Below are 20,425 nucleotides of genomic sequence, written 5' to 3'. Positions count from 1 at the left end.
GTAGTAGAAGTGAGAATTATATGGCAAGCACTGTTGCCTCCGCTTTTCACCCAGCTAAATATTTTCAGATTTTTTCTCTTAAAAAATTCCTAAGCATGACGTGAACCTACCAAATTTTCTCATGTGGAAAATTTCTGATTAAAACAATAACTCTCCATTAAATAGGAATATAATTTTCCACCAGATAATCAAGTTTTGATATTAAAAAAGTTCTGGAAACAATAAAGACAAAGCAGTTCTACAAGTTCAATTGTGCTCTATTAAAGCTGCTTATTTCAAGGGGTTTTATTAAGGGTATCAAACAGATTGTTTTGGCTAATTTAAACTGATGACAGAAAAGTAGGACCCTACAATCCTAAGATTTAATAATTTTCCTCACAAATTTTTGCATTTTTAATTGCATTAGAAAATTAATTTGGCAATTCTGTTCCATATTCAACAAACAAAATTTAACTAACATATACATTTTTATCAGCTTCAGAAATGAAGTGTGTATATTTATTTCTATACTCTAGGAAATGGGCTTGTGAAAAATTGCATGGAATTCTCAACTGTGTTTGAGGAAAGACGTTTCTCTGTAAATTTTTGTAAAATTTAACCTGTTGAAGCTTTTCTCTATTGAGTAGGAAAGAAATTGAGAGGAAACAGAATACTCTTCCAGGAAAATTAAAAGAAATTTTGAAAATAGACACAGTGCGTCTTAATGAAAGATTCTTGCTATATTATTATTTATTTTCACCCAAGAAGGCTGCTTTTCTTCAGCTTTTCAAATACCTTAACTCTCCACCATTTTTAACAAGACAAGTATAAACAAAAAGAATAACCTCTCCCACAAATTTATTACCAAGTTATTTAATCTGTAGTAGCAGAACATTAACATGTTCAGAAAACGGCATTGAGGCTGGTGGGGGGTTTGGAGCCTAAGTCCTATGAAAAGCATCTGAGGGAAACGGGATTGTTCAGTCTGGACAAGAGGAGGCTCAGGAGTGACCTTATTGATCTCTACAACTACCCAGAGAGAGATTGTGGTGAAGTGGGAGTTAGCCTCTTCTGCCATGAAACTAGAAATAGGAATAGAGGAAATGGCCTCAAGTTGCACCAGGGGAGATTCAGGTTGGATATTAGGAAAAATTTCTCCTCCAAAAGAGAGATCAGGTGCTGGAATGGGCTATCCAGGGAGATGGTGGAGTCACCATCCCTGGAGGTGTACAAGGAACATTTAGGTGTTGTACTAAGGGACATGGTTTAGTGGGGAGATATTGGTGGACACTCAGACCGGATTATTTTGGAGGCTTTTTCCAACCTCGGTGTTACTATGATTCTATGATTGTACCTCAACAGTACATTTTTAAAAGTCTACCTTTCATCCACAGAGCAACAAAATGGAGAACTGAATACATTTCCAAATTCCTAATCTGATTTTGGGAGGAATGCATCAGTTCTACAAAGTAACTTTGGCAAATAGAGTTCATATTGTAAAATCTACACATTATTCAAAATTGAAAAATTATTATTTTCATTACCTAGTTTCACATACTATTAACTATTTCTTCAGAGACTGATTGATTGACTTCTATGAGCTGTGCTACTTTACCATCGTATCAGCCGCTATTTTCTACCAGTGTTCTTTCCCACTCTATGCTGTGCAAATCTCAACTGTGTCAACCAAAGCAGTCAAACCACCACCACAACAACAAAAAAAAAAAAGGAAAAGAAAAAAACAGACAGAGACCCAAAATTTGTTTCATGGCCTATTTGGTTTAACAACAGACCCAATGCCCATTCAAGCACATATAATTCAGAAGGCCTGCCTGCCAGCAATAAAGACTGAAATTGGATACTTCGTGAGATTAATTACCGAGATAGGGCATGATAATGCTAGTCAAATGGGAAGGTAATTAAAGTGCACCTTCCATGAAAATTATTCATTGCTGATGTATCAGGTGACAGATAAATCAAAAGGAACTTAGAGAAAAGCTACAGATTAGCTTGTGGAAGGCCTTTCCTCCTTGCAATTTGCAGCACTCGTGGCTGCTGAGTGTGGCTTTGCTGCATTGTTCCAATCCTAAAACAAAACATGAGACCTCAGCCTTTAAGAAAGAGGAACCCTCACAGAAGTTATAATCATTGTGATTGCAGACAAAGGGTCAACTAGAGTGAAAACAGTCAGCTGGCAGTTTTTGGATTACTAGACCTCTCTGCTTCTATCCCATAAAGGAGCACTGCAACCATAAAAGGCAGCAAGTGATGAATTAATAAGTTGACTAGCCCCCTGGGTGCAATACTTATAGATGGAGGACATGCTGCGGTAATCAAACAGGGTTATAAATTGTGTACACTGAATGGCACAAAATGCGTCTCACTTCATCACCATTAAGACAAGACTTCCTGAATTTGTCATTAACTCTTTAACTTCAATATATTTATTTAAACAGTAAAAGTAACAGAAAGAGCTTACAATAACAAAAGGGCAAGTGATACTACCCAGCGGGATATACAGTCTAATGGAGATCACTGACTTTTACTTTCTACAGCTACAGGGGTCAAGCTGCACTCCTTTTACACCAAATGTCCCCTTGAGATGTACTGATTAAGTCAAAAACATTCAACTAATTGCATTTCTAAATGCAGAAAAAAATAGAGAATGAAGTCAGGGTTGTTTTATTTATTTATTTATTTTTGCTTGCTAGTGCAAATTCCTAAGTATTCCATACTTGGAAAAAAAAAAAAAAAAAAGAGCTATTTCCATAGGTAAGCATTTTCCAGACTTCATAGAAAATGTCAAAACTATCTTACTTTGGATGCAAAATCTGTGGAAATGGATAGTTGAATAATTACTCTTCTCTCTGTGTGTTTTTATACATTCGTTAACTCCCTAGGTTGTGATATTAAGGGAATTCTGACTTTTCACTGGATGTTAAATGAGAAGAAAATTTGTTCTGTCCCTTTTATTTTTAATCACAGTAAACAGCCATTATAAAGGCCATAGAAACCTGCCAGGTTTAAAGAAAAAAACTACCACTTCCTTTGAGTCAGAGAATAAGACAGTTCTTGAAATCTTCCTTTAATTTAATCGCCTCAAAATATACTTAAATTTTTCCCACATTTTGAAACAACAGTTCTGAATGTTTCGTAAATAAGTTCTAGCCTATTTTCTGTGTACTTCGAATATTTTTCCCTACCCTAGGTTTTATAGTGAGTTGTGGAAATGAAAACTTAAATGAAAATTCATATTGTTGTAAACTTCAACAATATTAAGTCCAAACTGAAACCATTTTTCAGAGCACAATGAAAACCATATACATAATTCAAAACAGAATTTATGAAACTGGACATTATTGTTCCCAGTCTTGGGAACCATACTGTATTTGAGGAGTTTATATGATAGTGCAACCAAGATGGGCATGGTATCCTTTCACCATCTTCACCGTAGTTGGCAGCTATGTTATTTCCTGTAGCAAAGGAGTTTTTAGTGATTTTTTCCATAGTTTTGTCACTTTCAGAACAGCCTATTACTATTAAATTTTATAGACCTCTTAATCTAAAAATACAGACTAGAAATCTTAATGAATTTAATCTATGAAACAAAACTATGGTTGAACTGAGAATGGGGTATGCGCACAGGCTTGTCCACCCTATCTGTACAATTGCATACTTAACCAGTTGGGCTCAGTTGGGGCTCAGGTACTCCCTGCCAGATAATGCTCAGGCATGAGTCAGCACTTAGAATGGACCAAGACTTTTCTCCAGTGGCAGCCTCAGACTGGAGAGTGTTTTGGGAGATAAATATAACATTGCAAGAATCAGCCCTGCAATGAATCAAATCACGTAGGCAAGGATTTTGTAAACAGGGAATGTATGTTGGCTTCTTTAGGCTTTCACTGCCTGTCTGCTCGTATCCAAGGAGCATTTGAACTCTGGGTTTTGATCTATAAGCTGGTAAGTGAGATGAGACTTTTCTGCCTGAAAGATCACCTCCATCCTTTACTTCTGCTGTAGTCAGCAAAGATGTGAAGAGGTAGTTTCTTCTTTGGCATCTAGAAATTACCCTCCAAAGCATTATGACTGTGATAATATTCTGTAAGCCTGGACTACCTTCTAAGGCAAAGGTTGAGAAAGTGTTCCCAGGAGAATGTTGGAGGAGTTCACTTATTCTAATTTATTGTTCATGAAAGGTTATCTGTTTGTAATTATAGTGTGCCACTGCATGGCTGAATTAGTTTATTGCCTACATAAATGTATATAATGCTGATGGGTGGTCATCGCTGCATTACCATAGGTAAGATAAAACGTAAGGCATCTGGAACCCACCTAATGGGGGTTCTTAGCTGGCATTAAAGTAAGAAGAATGTATAGAATAAATATTTTACATTTCAGAAACAGATTTAGCATTAGTGTTGTAAACTAATCAAATGAAATATCCCTATATGTGCATATCCTCACTAAATGTCTCATTTAATTCTGTCGCTGGTAAGAGGGATCAGTCTTAATAACATGAATTGTTAAAAGAACTAACAGATTATTTTTTAAAGAATCTTAGAGTCCTGAAGGCAAGCAATTATATTTAAATTTGCTTTCTTGCTAAGTATTTTTTTTTTAATTAAAGAAAAGCATGCAAATACTTACTGTTAACACTGAGGCAGAAATTAACATCTGCATATATGAGGAGTGGGAAAAAGAGGGCATTCATGTCATCTAACTTTTGCAGTTAATTTAGGTGACTAAATAGGGAAGGTAATGTAAAGCTTTTTCTGTAATGAAAGCTGAGTCAATGCAGAATTCCTAAATTTGGCTTCTGTTCCAAATCACTCCCTAAAGAAACCTATCAATCTCCACTGAGTACAGCAATGTAAATATCCACCAAAGATTTAAATGCTAATGTTTAATGCCAACATCAAAGAGCAGAATGTTTAGCCCTAAAATACTTCATATAATTTACCCTACGCTATACAAGAAGCAATGGCACTTTCCCTTCTTTGTTTCTAGTTAAACCGAAATATGAAAAATTAGAACTAAGAGTGAAATTCTGATTTCATCTATATAAGTGAATATATAGAATAATTCCACAGGAGGTCCACAGAGAAAGATCATTAGAGCATTGGTTCTGAAATATCAGCACTGAATTCCTCATTTCACAGGTTTGATTGGAAGGTCTATGAATTCAAATAGACTTTAATGAAGTAAAAGGTATTTCTCCATATAAATATCAGGGCTTACTAGCTTTGAATCTAGCCTGCTGATTCAGCTGCTATTGTCTGAAAGGAGTTTGGGTGCGATGGAGAAAAATGAGCGCTCCATGACACATTAGGAAATGGGGTACTTAAAAAATACACACTCTCAGATGACAGACAGAGACTGTCAGAAGAGATGTTAGACACATCCATCAGCAGGTCTGAGAAAGGAGATACAGAAACTGAAAGGTCTGCCACTGTAAATGCATGCAAGTGGAAACCCTGGGTTCAGTGGACAATCCTGTACAACAAGCTCTTGAAGCATATGTAAAAGTTTAGGAGAATCATCCTTAAAAAGAAAAGCTAAGAGTTACAGGAGCAGGAATGGGTCTTACATCTCAGCTCAAAGGAAGTGAGATCTGACTTAAAAAATCTGGAAAATACACTAACAGGCTAGGGGAAATAATTAAAAAAAAAGACTAAGCTACATGTATGTATGTATGTGTGTACATGTATGTGAGCTTGTGTAAGTGTGAGCATTTCTCTCCCTTTTCCTCTCACTCATTCTGCCTGTGTATAGCAAGAACAAGAAGAAAGATAAGAAACAGCCCATTCTGCACTTCAAAGATTTCTTTCATTAACATTAAAAAATACCAGCAGTTTTGTGAATAGTTTTCTAACAGTTTTCTGTGTTTCATGGAGATCCTCTCATGTCTGACACAGAATTTAGCTCATTCAGTAGGGTGCAGGTCTTCACTGCACTGTTCATTTCACATAGGATTTTAAGATTTCTACCGTTTTCTCAAACATAGTTAAAATTGGTCAAAAACTGTTGAAAGGAGCTGAAATAAAACAGTCCAAAGAGATACACAGATAGCACATTCACACAGCTTCACACAGTGAGATAAAAATAACCTTGTCCAAATCAGCATTAATACTAAAATGGTTTAAGTCATATGACATATCCTGCCTTCTGTGTAGATTATCCTGAAAAAATGAGTATACTGATGAAAAAGCAGCGTTTGAGAATTAAAACTAAAGTTGTCATTGAAACTCACTTTATTTTGTATCTTGCTACTATAGTCTTAACAAGCTACCTTTTGTAAACATAGCATACAGTTTGTTACAAGCTAAAATTTAGGGCATATATATTGGTTGCACAATAAGAAGATTTCTGTGTCATTATCATGAGCGTGATTTAGTTAACTTATGTTCACATATTGACACAGTTATGTAACTCTTAGCTCAGACAAATGGCTCTGTTCTTGATATTCTCTATCCTACTGTAGTTAATGACCAAATATTGTTAAAAATTGGGACACTAATTATCTGATGTCGACATGTTATGGATAATTAAGAATTGCTCACTCTGAAGCCATGCTAATTGTTTTTCACAGGTCTCCTTCTCTTGTCCTTGTGTCACCAACAAGGCAAGCAGCTACAGGTTTGTGCGTACATCTCTGTCATGCAGATTGTCACAGAACATACATCATCCTTTCTGGCTCATCCCCAATTAATTTTGCTGGATTGCAGCAATTATCTCTCCCTTTGTGACTGACCTCCTGGTAAATGGAGTGCACTATAAATGGATTTTTTCCTGTGCAGTTTACCACTTAATTGATCCTTGTTGGCTGCCCACAATAGCATATACTAAACTTAAGTCATAAAATGATTGAAATCGAGAGAAAGTGGTTACCATGTTTAAGCAATTGTAGTTGACAACTGTAAAAGTTAGATCTTGATAATGTTCTCTCATTTACCCTATTACTTGGATCAGTTGGTTAAAGCTGTTAATGATCCTCTTGGATCAATGTCTTTTGCTTGTAGCTATAATTTACTGCATTGGTGGATTAGTACAGATGTTTTCATAGATAGCTCTGCATCATTCCACCAGATTGCTGTCTGCATCAAATTTGTTTCCATTCATCACTAACAAAGCAAAGAAAAAGATAATCAGCATCTCCTATCTCAACATTAACTACTGAACTCAAGATAACTCCTTTATTGTTGTCTATTTGCAGCCTTCAACCATGGTTTCCTCAATAAATTGGGAGACTAATTATCTGATGTCGACATGTTATGGATAATTAAGAATTGCTCACTCTGAAGAATTTCCTCTAAAAATAGACACAATTATATATTCTGACTATACACTAAAGAGTAGTAGATATAACTGTACAAATAGGAATATACCCTATGGAGCTAGAGCTGGTTCTACCATAAGCAAACTCAAAGAAATTACACACGGCAGCACAACATCAGAGACAGAAAAATTGTTCAATGTTATCAATTGCCTGGACTATTCTAGAACCAGGAGAATCTACTGCTACCGAAGGAGATCTCTCTGCTGCTAAGTCTACAATGGCTATTATGCTATTAGGTCTCTTTTTTACTTTACTCCACTTGCAACAGAAGGATCAAGCCCAGCTCTTCACAGACCTTTATTTTGTACTAGCTCCCCGTCCCAGCTCAGCTTTTCACTTTTGCCTGCCAAGAAGTGAACCATCCATTACTGGGACATCAATATTCCCTAAACTGCTAGAAAGCCATGGACCAGAAAGGAGAGATTTATTTTTTTCACCTATGGACCTGTTTAGACAAAACAATGTTTCTCTTCCTAAATAAAAACAGGCTTGCTGCCACATGCAACAAATAACAAATAGTAAGCTGAATAAAATATGATCTGTTGTGAAAGAATAGCAGCAGAATCTCAGACTCTATTTCTAATGAGAACACATATATAAAGTGTACTAGAAATGCGCTGTCTTAAAATGCTGGACAAATCTACTTGGCACCTCATGCTAAACAGTTAATTATGAGATTGAACTTCAACACTAAATGGTGGAATTAACCTGGCACTAGTGTGAGCAATCTCGTCCGTCTAGAAGCTGCACACTTAATTCTATCATTTAAGCTTAATGGAGAAACTTCTTTAGCTTTCCCTGTATAAGTAATCTTCCCTTTTTTAAAGATCTTTCACAAGAATCATTACAGTGGGCTGGCTAATTGCCATGCTGTCATGAAATGTTTCACTCTATAGAGTAGTTAAAGAATTTTTTAATTTACTACATATAAGCTCAATCAGGATTTCAGTAATGATAGCATTTATTTATTTGTAGTAGTGCCTTTCTGTAGAGTTCATTTCCCATTGGAAAGGACTTGTATGGGGACTCTAATTCTTTAACAGGTCTGAAAGAAGCCACCAAATATTAGGAAATTCAGAGTCAAAACTTCTAATGTCTTACTTTGCTACAACTACAATCTGTGAATTTTAAAAATTTTGTTCTTTCTAGGCAAAATAATAGATGAAAGTTCTTTATAATAAATTACACTGTACTGAAGATGTTAGAACTCATGAGCAGTGGGCTTTTTTGTTAGATTAAACAGTGAGCAATATTCTGACATACTGATACCACAATTTTGTTCATTGAAGGAGTTTAAATCTATTTTGTAAATACTGAAAATCAAATCCTCCCTATGCCTCCCTATGTACAAAGCAAATTATGTGTCACTATTAGCTTCAAATGAGAAACAAGAAGCTCCACCAAACAAACTAAACAAATATTTGAGAAAATTTATGACAGGATTACTTGGCTTTTCTTTTTGTCAGTTTCTCCACCGTCATTCTCTTTTTTTTTCTTAGATCTAAAAATAATCATCCCAGTATTTTTAACTAAAACAAATTCCTATGAAAATTCCTATAAAATTATATTCTGTTTTAGAACAGTTAATTAACTACCTTTCATAATCATCAATAAAATTATTTTGGATAATAGTTGGCTAATAAACCAAACAAATTACATTGAGGTCATGAAATACTACTGATGAGAGTTCAGTGCTAAGCTAGATCCTCCATCCAGATACCATAATACAGATAACAAAGGAAATGGAAAAGGAAGATCTGGAGATATAATTCTGCTGCCAGAATCATAAGTCCATGGCTCTTCTTCTTTACTCAAGAAATAACTAGCTTCACTATGCACCACCATGTATAAATTTATCATACAATTTCTTTTCTTCGCACTGCATATATCTTGAAAGTCTTAAAAGTCTTTAGAGAACTATGAGTCCTCAAATTGTGTAATAAAGCTCAAAGATTATTTAGTTTCCACTCACTGTAAAAGAACCTATGATCATGAGATGCAATGTAACTGGATGAAGTGAAAGATGTGAGGGGCTAAAACCCATCTAGAAGTCAGAAGCAAAGCTCTTCTATTTCACAAAGCTTTCTGAAAAGTATCGTAGAAAATGTGATGCTATCACACTGATTTTTCTTTTCAGAGTCAGACTTAGATTTTCACTACTATTTTTAAGAAGACAATTAGCATAACTCAGAAGCATCTGGGGAGATGTTCAGTCTACATTTGCAATGTTAGAACAAAAACTCTCTTCATATTTCTTACATTGGCAAACAAATCTCTACTTGGTTAGACTGTACTTCATATCACTCCTTTTCTTCCTCATGTACATAGTTATTTGTTGTGTAACTGGTGGAAGTCTGCTTTAGTAGTGCATGTTTGACTGTGGTGTCATAGTCTGCTGTTTCATTAGTTTAGTGCACTGAACTGAATGTGCCCTGTGGCTGTCAGGCTGCTCTCAGCAGGTTGCAGCCAAATATTTAACATACCTACCAGCTCATTCTGACTACATCTAATACAGAACTTGGGCTGTGTGAAGCTGAAGCTTTACCTCATCTAGCTGAAAACTCCAGTTTGGATTCTTATTATGTTTATTTCTAAATGTAAAATTCATATCATTTCTATTAGAAAAACTTTCTAATTTTCTTGGCAAAAACAAACAAACAAACAAACAAAACCAAAACACTTACACCTGTTTCTAAAAAACTTTTATGATAAAGCTGGAGAGTGGAGTTATTATACACATTTGAAAAACAAATCATATTTCCAGTATACTTGAATAAAAAATTCAAATGACATTCAGCTACAGACTGATGTGCTACAGTTACAGTCAAAATGTGGTATGAAGTTTTTTTTTCAGGATGACATACTGTTCACTGCTTTGGTTCCTGTGTGTTCTGACAGAGCATGAGGTTCAAATCCTGCTCCTACTGAAGTCAATGACAAAACTTCCATTGACTTCAGCGGTGCAGGATCAGACCCTAAGCAACACAGCTAATATCTGCTTTCTTGCTTTCTCTCCTATCTTTCAGTGAAAAATATTAGAACAAGTTAAACCTAAATATATTAGAAAAAATGTAAATACCAGCAATAGACTATTCAGGAGTATCCAAAAATAAAAACAACAACCAAACAAAAAAACAACTCCTAACAAACAAACCCATAAAAAATCATACTGCTTGTTATGTTGCTTCATATAAGTACAATATTGCCATAAGTATCATATTGCCAAATTACATTATAGTCTGTAAGTTGATTCCTCCTTTGTGAAACTCCTTAAAAATATAATAATTTATTTTTAGCACTGATCTTACAATAATACTCAATCTAATAGTTGTACAATATCTCTATAACCTTGTGGATTTCACCGCATTAAATATGACCTGATACAATCAGTGAATGAAAAAATTGCTCTCAACAGTCTGATAGTATTTGCTATACAGACACTGGAACTCATAATCAAGTTTTTATCCATCACCTTAATTCTGTTATAAATTCAGTTACTACCTTCTGTCAAAACATCTGCAATATTAGTCTGCAGTAAGGTGATTTGAGACCCATAGGCAGTCTTACTCCTACAGAAATAAGTCAATACATTTTTAAAATGTATTGATATGATATATAAAAACTAGAGGAATAGTAACTATGATATTCATTTTTGTTCTGGTTTTACGCTTTTAAGTTGGTGGCCATGGTGTGTAGAACATTTACAAAAGCACCATGCTGTCTGCCTACTGGTCCAGAAGAAAAGTTAAAACAGATTAGAAGATATCTTAAATAATAATAAGCGCCATCATCTTTGTAACTCCCATTAAATAAACAAAGCAAAATGGGAGCCCAAATAACAGCCACTGTAGCATACAATGTTTTTGAGAACCAAAATTTAACACAAGGAATTAGGAAAAATTAGTTTTCAGAAGCACCCTTCTACAGGAAATAGTTCTCTCAGCTCAAAGGTCGAATACATTTAGTAAACTATATATATATTTATATCTGCAATTGTTCTTAAATGAAGCACTGTCTTGATGTCTATAATATATTCATACCAGTGTGGGAAAGTTGATCAGCAGTTGAAGGCTACATGATGAAGCAGTGCTCAGAAAGCAAAGTCACCAGCAGAAAACCAAAAGAAACTTGAACCCAAAGGAAGGTAGTTTAAATGGGAAAATATACCAGAAGTGACCAGTTGAACAATGAAGCTACTTATAATAGTGTAATAATAGTAAATAATAATAGTAAATAGTCAAGTATCACCAGATGTGACCACTGGATGAAAGATACTGATGAAAGTAGATAAAAACAACTTACAGGCAGAATGAGAAGACATTATAATGATCTGGGGAATGGAGAGAAAACTAGTGAGGTCGAAGAGACTGGGAAAGGCACAGCCACAAATCTTCTTGATTGTTGCCTCTGCTGGGAGACAGCTCATTGCTAAATAAAAGTCAGGTTTAAGACAAGGAACAGGAAGCAAACAGATGGTCAACAGTGTGGAGACTATGAAAGAAGAAACTTCCAAAAATGAATGACGGTAACTGAGAGCTGGAAAAAATCCATACAGAAGAAAAGAAGAGGAAAACAATGAGCAGCAATAAGCAAAGGGGAATGGAGAGTAACAGAGAATTCAGAACATCTCTCCTTCAGCAAGAATTCTGAAGTATCTGAGTGTCTAAGAAAGGCAGAAACTATCACAGCTTAACACAAGGGATGGCTTTTTTTCTGTTGTGTTTTCATTCATTTCTTCTTGCCATGTAAATCAATGGTTCTGCTGCTAATCGTTCTGATTTTATAGTATATAATGTTTTTCCTTTCAAGTTGCTGGGATAACACAACTTTGAAAGACTTTTATTTATTCATTCATTCATTCATTCATTCAGCTGTGTGAGGTGTAGAATCTGCTTCTTGTAAAAAAGGTCAGAAAATATGAACTCTATGAGGTCTAAAAAAGAGAAAACAAATCAGCATATAAGAAATAAACTCTTACTAAAAAACAATGATTTTTAAGACCATGTCTTAATTATGGAACTGAATCATGTTTTTTAACCACTCTAAGTTGTCAGCATCAAATGCATCAGGAGGGGCAGCATAAACTAAAAGTGTTGTAGGGAATTCTTCTCCTGCTGTGAAGGAGCAAGCATTAGGAAATGCACCCTTCATGAGGACAAAGAGCATGTTTAGGAGCAGACATGAGCATTACATTTTAACTTTCATTTGTCATGTTTGCTTACAGTAGTAAGACATGATGTGTGTTCCCTTGGATATGCTTTTTTCCTTCCAGTGATTATAAAGACAACTCAAACTGGATCAGGACAGATGCTTAAATTTTCTCAAACACTTATGAATGGTGGCAATCATCCAATACATTTTAATTTTTACAGAATCAAGGTAAGTTGGACGAATCCCATTCATTACCAGAGATCCATCCATTGTCCACTTAGATAGACTTCAAAGGAATGGATGTAGAAGGATAGTTTTAAATACATAGTATCTTTGCAAAAGATACAATTACTGTTGAAACTCATATTTTTTTCACAGTTTGAAGTTGTGTAAGTGCCAAAATCTGACAAATATTCATCTGCCATAAAGCCTAACCAGTTCCACTAGCCTTTTGACAGATGTATGGAAAAAAGTATAAAGTTTAAAAAGGAATTTGAATGATCAAAAGGAACTTCCAGTACCACCTGAAACCAAATATCCTATTAGGGGAGTAGCAAATTTTATCTTCAGTAAGCAACCATTCAATAAGCTTGCAAAGGTTGTGGTTGTCAGCTATTTGCCATCTGCAGCTCTTCAGTACATTCCTCTATTGTATCTAGGGCTTAGTCACATTTAAATCTGAATTCTACAAGGATGCATGAGTTCACATAGACCAGCTTGTAATGCAGGGATGATATCTTGTAATCTTTATATGATGCTGGATAGGCAAGATATGAAACAAGCTGGTTTACTCCTGGGAAAATAAGTGTACTTCATCTTTTACATGTGATTCTGGTTCAGTTCTTTCATGCTTTTGTTAAAAAATGTAAACAAAAGCAAACAAACTAAAAACAGAGTGAACTAGAAAGCTTCATGTTTCATGTCTGCAGTGTAAAAAATACTTCATAGGACAACTGATAGCCTGGTCAGAACGGTGTTAAAACAGGGAATGAACAGCACTGGGTCACATGTACATACATGAGCAGTGTGAAATGCTACCTTCCCACTTGTACTCAATTTATTATGCTATTTTCACAAATATAAATAGCTTATTTTTTTTTAATCAACCACCTGGATATCTTCTGTGACATGTTCCCTCAGCCACATCTGAGGCTTTTTATATGCAGGTGAAAAAAACACTAAATGTATCTCCAAATCCCATTATTTTATCAATAGTTTCCCATTATCATTACAAAATTATCTGAATTTTGTGAATACGACCAGAAAGGTTCAATTCAATTAAAACAAAACTGCTAAAGGAAAATCTCACTGCAAGCCTCCGTGCAATTGGTGAACTCAGTAATTATATATAGCCACCTATGGTGCTAGCACAATAAGATGTGAGGAAGGTTTAGTTAGACACATTTACACACATAAAAAGCAATATGGGCATAGAAAAAGTCCTTTTTGCCAAAAGTAGAGAGCAGTCACATAGTAACAAATGAAAGCTGCATGAATCCTAGTTTACTCGGCTATAAATAAATCCAACATTTTCCTTCTCTCCATGGTAAAATAAAATAGCACAGAAGCATAGCAGTCTCCTTTGAGCAACCAGCCTCTTTCTGTTCAATTATAGTCATCAATCTGTTCCACCTAAAATATTTTCCTCCTTGAGAAATCAAAGAAATCAGAATTAGGATCCACAATATGCAGTTGTAAAAATAATGCGAAAGAGGTCTTTCCTTTTTGTGAATCCTTTTTTTTTTTTTTTCTGAAAGACTATTTTCTTTAACATGAGTTTTGTAATTCTGGTGAAATGGGCTTCATTTTCATGCCACTTTTAATCGGAGGATCTTGAAATGCTTGATAAAAGAAGATAAGGGTTACCTTCATCTTACAGATGGAGAAAACTGTAACAAAGAGAGCCTTTTTTTGTTGTTTTTTGTTTGTTTGTTTTTCAAAATCTGTTTCTTATGTATATTCTTTCTATATGCCCAACTGGAAGCTTCTAAATTATGATACTCAGAAATGCCAAACAGACAAAACTTCAGCTTTAAAAGAATCCTTGAAGAATTACAAATAATTATTTTAAAGATGAAAAGACAAGATGCTAAAATAATATAATCTGTGGAACAATAATAGTTTCAGAGTAAGTTCTCCGTGTGCAAACGGAACCCCAAAAAACTAAATTAATACAGAGAGCAAATCTTTCGGTCACAGAATTGATTCCAAAATTATATGAAATGTGGATTTACTATGCAGGGAAGCAGTACAGGGAATTTAAATATCCCGAAAACATTCCAGATTAACTTTAATAACTACATAAAAACCATCCTAGGTTTGTGGATGAGGAGTGGGGAAGAGGAAGTGAAGTAAAATTTCTTGTCTTTTTTTAAATTACCATCTTTAAAGTGTAAATTAACTAAATAACTAGAGTTTTCCCTGATTGTTCATGGAGCAATGAACAAGCAGTGAAAATGTATGGTAATTTTGTCTTCAGTATCAAGCAATAGTATAAGGGAATAATTCTACCTGAAATTATATATGATTAAAAAAAGGGAATAATTTGACCAAAATAAAAATTTCCTCCAAGATATAAGTATGAAATATTCTTTAAAACACTGATTAGCTGTTCTTATAGCAAACATCAGTTATTCATATCATTTTTAAGGCACTTCTTTGACAGATCGATCTGGCAATTAATGTTTGGTTTAAGATAAAAGAATATAAAAAGTTGGTGTTTGTGATATACTGTAGATTCAGAGGCCTATGCTTTTTTATTAAGAAATAACTTACAATTTCAGAGTCCCAAATCTGAGAATCCTGTTTTTTCACTGAGTATACAGACAACCAAAGCCCTGTTCCCCCTGGGGTGATACGCTAGTTTGATTTTATTTTCCCTGACATTTCACCTGTCAGATTATGATAAGAAGAAGAAACAAAGACTAACCATCACATTCTCACTGAATCTCATAATCAGATATTTGGACACATAAAATAAATTAGAAATGTAATCCTGAGGGAAAACATGAACACCAAAAACACCGTAACATATCCAAATCAATTTCTAATGACCTGGGACACCTATACAGGTTTAAAATATTCAGAAAGGAAGCCTGCATAAGACTGTCATATTTACTTTTTCTTCAAATACTAGGGAATAACATACAATGATGTAATAAATAAAAAAAAATTGAAGAATTTAAAAAATCTATTTTATATTAAAGTTGAATAAAGAAAATTAAATAATAAAAATATTTAATAAAAAAATTATGTCCTCTGTAAGATTTTCATGCAGTTTTCTGAAAGCAATCCTGAAGCCAATAAACAGAAGAGATCACCAAGAAATAGTATAAACTCAAATTAAGGAGTTGGCAAAGCGAAAGGATGAATGAGCCCAAATGCACCAAACATGCTCCTGATTTACCGCATCTATGATTTGCATGTGCCCAGTTTCTCTTAGTCTCACACTTCATACGAATGATAAAATCTTACCTGCTTGACCAGTGGTAATACTGACAGCTGCAAAAAGCCTCTGGGAACGACTCAAGTCAGACACCCCATTCACAGCTTCAACTTCAAATGTGTAGTTAGCATGAGCTAGCAGGTCCATGACAGTGACATAGTTATCTACTAATCCAGATTGCTGGGGCATATATCCGATGTTACTCCCACAAGGAACACATTCACCCTGCTCCCAGCTGCACCTCTTGCACAAAATGCGGTAGGTCACATCATTTCTTCCCCCATTGTCAGCAGGAGGACTCCACTCTAAACTCACGGTTGTCTGGTTGATGTTGAAAATGAGGTTCTGTGGTGCAGATGGAGGTCCTGTGTAACAAAAAAAGTCCAGCATAAAGGCACAGAACCATAGTGGGACATGTAGCTAGCATTCTAATTACTAAGACAGAAAATAGTTGAAGCATTTTTCTCCACATAAACATTTCATTATTTTTTACAACAAGCTCCATAAAAGCTTCCTTGAACTCACTTGGCAAGAGCTTTATTTATTTTCCATTAAGGCATCAGGCTAACAATTGTCTGTGTATTTACTGCAACTGACTCGAGCTGTTTCTCTTCTGTGCAATTAAAAGGATTGGTTAATGTACCTTAAAGGTTGCCTTTTATAGTTTTCCTAGTATGGGAATTGTTTCTTTCTTCTAAACATATAGCATCAGCATGGTAATTCTTTGTTATGAGCTGCGGTATGATTTACAGTGTATCTGGTGCTATTTTGGATTTAGCAGACTTCCACTATTTGAACCACCTATCTGTGCAGGCTAGTCTATCTGCAGTTGCAAGATTAAGCCAGATCCAATCATTTTTCAATTAAAACTCAAATCTACATAGACTACTTTCTATTTTTCATGTTATTCATTTTGATATTATATCATACAAAATACATAACCAGCATCAGTTTTAAAGCCATGGGGAAAGTATAGGTGTATTCCATTAAGAGTTACACACTTACCCACATGCAATATTTTCCAATATTATATCAAGCAAATGTGAAAATTACATTTTTGCTCATTCCATATTCACTGTCAATTTCTTCCCCCTCTGCCTTTCAGTTTCATTTACTGTTGCAAATGTACTTTGCAAATACAGAAAAAGTCAACCGAAACTACTAGCTATAAATGACGGCACTTGGTTGGTTAAGCAATGTCCTTTACTATTAAACTCACAACTGACTCACTTGTGCATGCAACATATGGTGGATCAGAAGGCGCTCTGTAATAGCTATCTTCACAGTCACATCTTGAAGATCCTTCCTTGTCAGAAAAGCTGTGAGTAGGGCAGCGGGAGCACTGCAGATCTTGTGAAGATGATTTGTAGAACCCACGTCCGCAAGCTAAAGAAGAACACAAGTTAAAACTTAGATTTGCATAACTACTATTGTGATCTTTATTCTGTCTCCGTTGTACTTAGTACACATTGCTGTGAACATCTAAACTACTCATTCTATTACCGTGATGAAAGCAAGATACGCTCACAATTCCTCTTTCTCAAGTTGGTGCTATTAATGTTTTTGTGGCATTTTTATGAATGCAAGCATATGTTACAAATATGCCAGCAGTTCACAGCACAATGTTTTAACACAGAAGGCCACAGAAATAAAACAGACATCATTTTTCACCAAAGAAGAGAAGAATAATGTGCAAAACAACTGGAGTACTTCCTGCAGTACTTCAAATAAGTGAAAAAAGACTGGAGAAGCTCTTCGCTTAGTCCACTGAAGAGTTTCTGGTATCTGAATCAGTTGATTTGGAATTAATGGAGCAGAAGTTACTGATCTGAGAAACCCAAAGAAACCATAAACCACCAGAAAAGCCTGATCCCCAGAAAAAAATGAGGTGTGAACACTTGTTGGACAGGTGGTGCTGGTATGGAACAAGCAGAAAAAGGAGGAGGGCAGACAGCATGAGTTGCACAAATATTTTTTCCAGTTTCACCGAGACAATTAGGCTGAAACAAAATTAACAAAACTTCTAAGGATGGGTTAGAAGATGGACAATTGGAAATACACGTGTTAGATCATTTCATATTTTGTTTTGTGTTCCGTGAACCCATGAAAGTAAAAATGTGTGGTAACCCAGAACTTACATTTAGAAATATTTTTATCAGCTACTGCCACAGTTCCCAAAGCAGAAACACCCATGAAGCAAACCTCCTGCAACACTTTCAAGCTGAGGACTACAACTCAGAAAGCCAGTTTAAGAACTGCTCAACTACATGAGCTTTTGGGGATGGGGAAGATGGAAGTGGAGATCACACAGTGTTCAAATTGGAAACAGCATTTCAGCATTGAGGTTATGGGCAAACTTACAAGCACTGCCAACATTAAAAACAAACAAACAAACAAGCAAGAAATAACCCAGAAAACAGAAGTATTCCAGAACTTTCTAATAAAACAGCAGATTTTATAACCACACTATTTTATTCAGTTTCTTTTTCCTCATCCTTCATAAACAGTCTAACTGTCTTCTAAGCCGCCACTTGTATGTAAAGAACTGTGGGTGAAACTTAGTATTGGGTATCAAAATATTAAAGCTAGTTAAATAGTCATTCTGAATTCAGAGGGAGAGAATTTACTTTGGTTATATTCATATTTGCTTGGATGTTTTCTCAGAACAGAAGTGCAAAGTATCAGAAGATGCTGATATTTAGAGCAGTTATTTCTGTTATCTGGTACTGCAGTGATGGAAAGAGTATGAAAACAATGAGCTTTATCTAAATCTCACTGAAGACAATGAAAAGTCTTTGACTTTAGTAGCATTTGGACTGGAACCACAGTATAGCTGTGGCTACGTGACTGTTGTTAATCTGATGAGTTTTATGCAATTGAAAGAAAAACTTGGAGGTAAGATAATATTAAAGTTGATGAATTAGTTAAATCCACATCAATATAATATAACAGGAAATTCTGGCCCTGTATTACTCTTTATCAATTTATTAACTTTCTGAAGAAAAATACGCCTGAAGGACAGGAAGCACCATAGCATTTAGTTTGTCATGCTGAAAAAAAATCAACAACAAGGGAATGGAAGCTAAATTACCTGGCAAAGAAAATTAGCATGCAAAGCATGTATCCTTTGACTTTGACAAAGGGGCACGAGTTTGCATTAAAAAAAAAAAAAAAATCAAGCTCTGCTTGTAAAACATGCTATAGTTTGAATCTACTACAGTAGCTGTGTAGCTGTACACGTATGCCATTAAGAAAAGGAGAAAAAGAATTTTAGAGAAGCACTTTGGGTAAACACAAGCAGTGAAATTATAGTTGCGGTAAATTTAACTCAGAATTAGTCTTTTACACCTTCATTCAAGATTCAGAATTTCCTGATCAAAGACGAAAAGCACAAAAGCTGAACTGATTTGTATTCATGTACCTTAAAACATTTATTTAAACTTCTGTCTGCTCTTTCAGTACTTGCAATTGAAATGTAGCTAAAATGACCAAATAATAGTTTCCTGCCTTTCTTAAATAGTCATGTTCCTCTCATGCCGAGCAAAACACTGGACAAATACCCTGGGCCTTCCAGCACACAGCCCTCTGCAAAAGCAAAGAGCAACTTAAAAGACAAAGATCCCTACTGTGATTCCAGTCTGTCCTTCTCAGCAGGAAACATATCCGAAGCAAAGACATGGAGCAAAATAGAGATTTCAGACAGAAAACACAAAATGTAAATAGAAAACTCCTTTTAGTATTTGTTTTCTGATGACTTGATCGAGACATTTATTTGCTTAGATGCTTATTTAAAGTAAGAGTGCATTTCTTATTAGACTTCAAAGGAGATGAATATCTGATTACATGACTGAAAGCCATTTATTCCCCCACATAGCACACCAGAGGCAGCAGGTTCACGCACTTGAACCACGCTCCAATTCCATTCTCTTTTTTTCCAAGAAGAGGTTTATGTGATGACATGAAATAACCACCCCTTCAACTTATACACCCTGTAAATTTAAGGGGCAGTGTATTCCAGAAATGACATTTTGAACAGCAGAAAAATTGTTTTAAAAAGGGTTTAAGAAAGTATATAACTCTTTAGATAGGAAAATATGCCAGAATACACATCACACACACAATTTTCCCACTTTTCTTCGCAAATTGAATTGTATCCAAATAAATTTTCAGTTTAGCAGAAGAATATAAAATTGAATAATTATATTGCTCTTAACATTCTTTATTAATTATTAATTATTGAATACAGCTAAAATGTTGTATTTAACATTGCCCTCATCAAGAAACTTATAACTCCAAATTCTATCAAGACAGAGTGTTGCACAGACCACTTACCAAAATGTGATCACAAGTTGGAAAGAACAGCTTCAAAATACCTTTTTGACTCTTTTACTTTCTTTTTTTTCTTTTCGTTTTACTCTGTCAAATTATCATGGTGAATTTTAGATATTATAAACAATTTAAGTACATTGTTTTGTTCTATTTTAAATCCATCCAGTCCATCCAATTTAATACTT

The 20,425-nt window shown here is 35.0% G+C and overlaps 1 protein-coding gene across 6 annotated transcripts in view; it reads right to left on the bottom strand.

The window, feature by feature from the left end:
• EPHA7 (EPH receptor A7) overlaps positions 1-20,425 on the bottom strand; it is a 169,720-nt gene that overhangs the window by 99,884 nt on the left and 49,411 nt on the right. For all 6 annotated transcript variants that reach the window (XM_085217627.1, XM_085217626.1, XM_085217624.1 and 3 more), the window contains exons 4-5: positions 17,142-17,297; positions 15,941-16,276 (exon numbers count right to left, since the gene is read on the bottom strand). In XM_085217627.1, coding sequence (XP_085073753.1) covers positions 15,941-16,276; positions 17,142-17,297 — 492 coding nt within the window. The remainder of the gene's footprint in view (positions 1-15,940; positions 16,277-17,141; positions 17,298-20,425) is intronic.

The sequence above is a fragment of the Meleagris gallopavo genome, chromosome 2 (assembly GCF_905368555.1).
Source record: "Meleagris gallopavo chromosome 2, MGAL_WU_HG_1.1, whole genome shotgun sequence".
Taxonomy (NCBI): domain Eukaryota; kingdom Metazoa; phylum Chordata; class Aves; order Galliformes; family Phasianidae; genus Meleagris; species Meleagris gallopavo.
Note: the sequence above shows the minus strand (reverse complement) of the source record. Positions and strands in the feature narration are given on the sequence as shown.